The sequence below is a fragment of the Gekko japonicus genome, unplaced genomic scaffold (genome assembly GCF_001447785.1).
Source record: "Gekko japonicus isolate JY-2015 unplaced genomic scaffold, Gekko_japonicus_V1.1 scaffold25764, whole genome shotgun sequence".
In the NCBI taxonomy this organism is placed as follows: Eukaryota; Metazoa; Chordata; class Lepidosauria; order Squamata; family Gekkonidae; genus Gekko; species Gekko japonicus.
The window spans coordinates 1-1378 of record NW_015218271.1 but is presented as its reverse complement, the minus strand read 5'-3'; the positions used below and the strand labels follow the sequence as shown (position 1 = coordinate 1378).

At 50.4% G+C, this 1378-nt stretch overlaps 1 protein-coding gene across 1 annotated transcript; it reads left to right on the top strand.

Moving 5' to 3' along the window:
• The first annotated feature begins 195 nt into the window (after window positions 1-195).
• LOC107125209 (melanocortin receptor 3-like) lies at window positions 196-1188 on the top strand. Its single transcript, XM_015428655.1, has one exon. The coding sequence runs from the start codon at window positions 196-198 to the stop codon at window positions 1186-1188; it is 993 nt and encodes a 330-aa protein (XP_015284141.1).
• Window positions 1189-1378: the final 190 nt, after the last annotated feature.

Below are 1378 nucleotides of genomic sequence, written 5' to 3'. Positions count from 1 at the left end.
CCAAAATCTCTCGAGCAATGGATTCAGAATTTCACTCTGAATGAAGTGGACAGCTCTCTTTACTCCACCCCAATCATCTTGCTCGATCTCATTCAACGAAGAGCTTTGAGACATTTCTGACGGACTTTTCTCCTCAGTGCCTCGCAGTGATGCTGTTTCCATAGTGGCTTGTAGACCGGAATATCTGCTCTGACAATGAACACCACTAGACACTGGGCTCTTACATTTCAGCCAGTGTTGTTGAATGCCACCGGCAGAGAGCTCAACGATTCAGCCCTTTACAGCAGCAGGAGCGACCACGGGTTCTGCGAACAAGTCTCCATCAAGGCAGAGGTCTTCTTGACGCTGGGGATCACCAGCCTTCTGGAAAACGTCCTGGTCATCCTTGCTGTGATCAAGAATGGGAACCTCCATTCCCCTATGTACTTCTTCCTTTGCAGCCTGGCAGCCGCAGACATTCTCGTGAGTATGTCCAATGCCTTGGAGACCGTCATGATCGCCATCCTGAGCAACGGGTACTTGGTCATCGGCGACCGTTTCATCCAGCACATGGACAATGTCTTTGACTCAATGATCTGTATCTCTTTGGTTGCCTCCATATGCAACCTTTTGGTCATAGCCGTCGACAGGTACATTACCATTTTTTACGCGCTCCGTTACCACAGCATCATGAGTGTGAGGAAAGCCCTGGCACTGATTGGCGTCATCTGGGTGGCTTGCATCATCTGTGGCATCATGTTCATTGTCTACTATGAAAGCAAAACCGTCATTGTCTGCCTTATCACCATGTTCTTCACCATGCTTTTCCTCATGGCCTCCCTGTATGTCCACATGTTCCTGTTTGCGCGCCTGCATGTCAAACGCATTGCCGCCCTGCCTGTCGATGGGGTCCCCCATCAGCGCACCTGTATGAAAGGGGCTGTCACCATAACTATTCTCCTGGGGGTCTTCATTGTCTGCTGGGCACCGTTTTTCCTGCACCTCATTCTCATCATATCCTGCCCGACCAACCCGCACTGTATTTGCTACACCTCACATTTTAACACGTACCTGGTCCTGATTATGTGCAACTCAGTCATCGATCCCCTTATTTATGCATTCCGCAGCCTGGAGATGCGGAAGACATTCAAGGAGATCGTTTGCTGCTGCTACGGCACGAGCTCGGGGCAATGCTACCCCTTGCTCTAAGGCATCCGCTCGCTGCCACTCGCTGAGACATTTTTTGCTGAAGCAAAAATAGAACCCCTAAAGACAGGCTCAAATTGCCACGCTGCAGACAGTGTGCAAAGGAAAAGTGAACGAGCTGGTGGGGCAGGGGGAGAGCTGTGAGGTTTCTTTTCCCTTGCTGTGTTAGGGGAACACATTTGTCCAAAAGTGC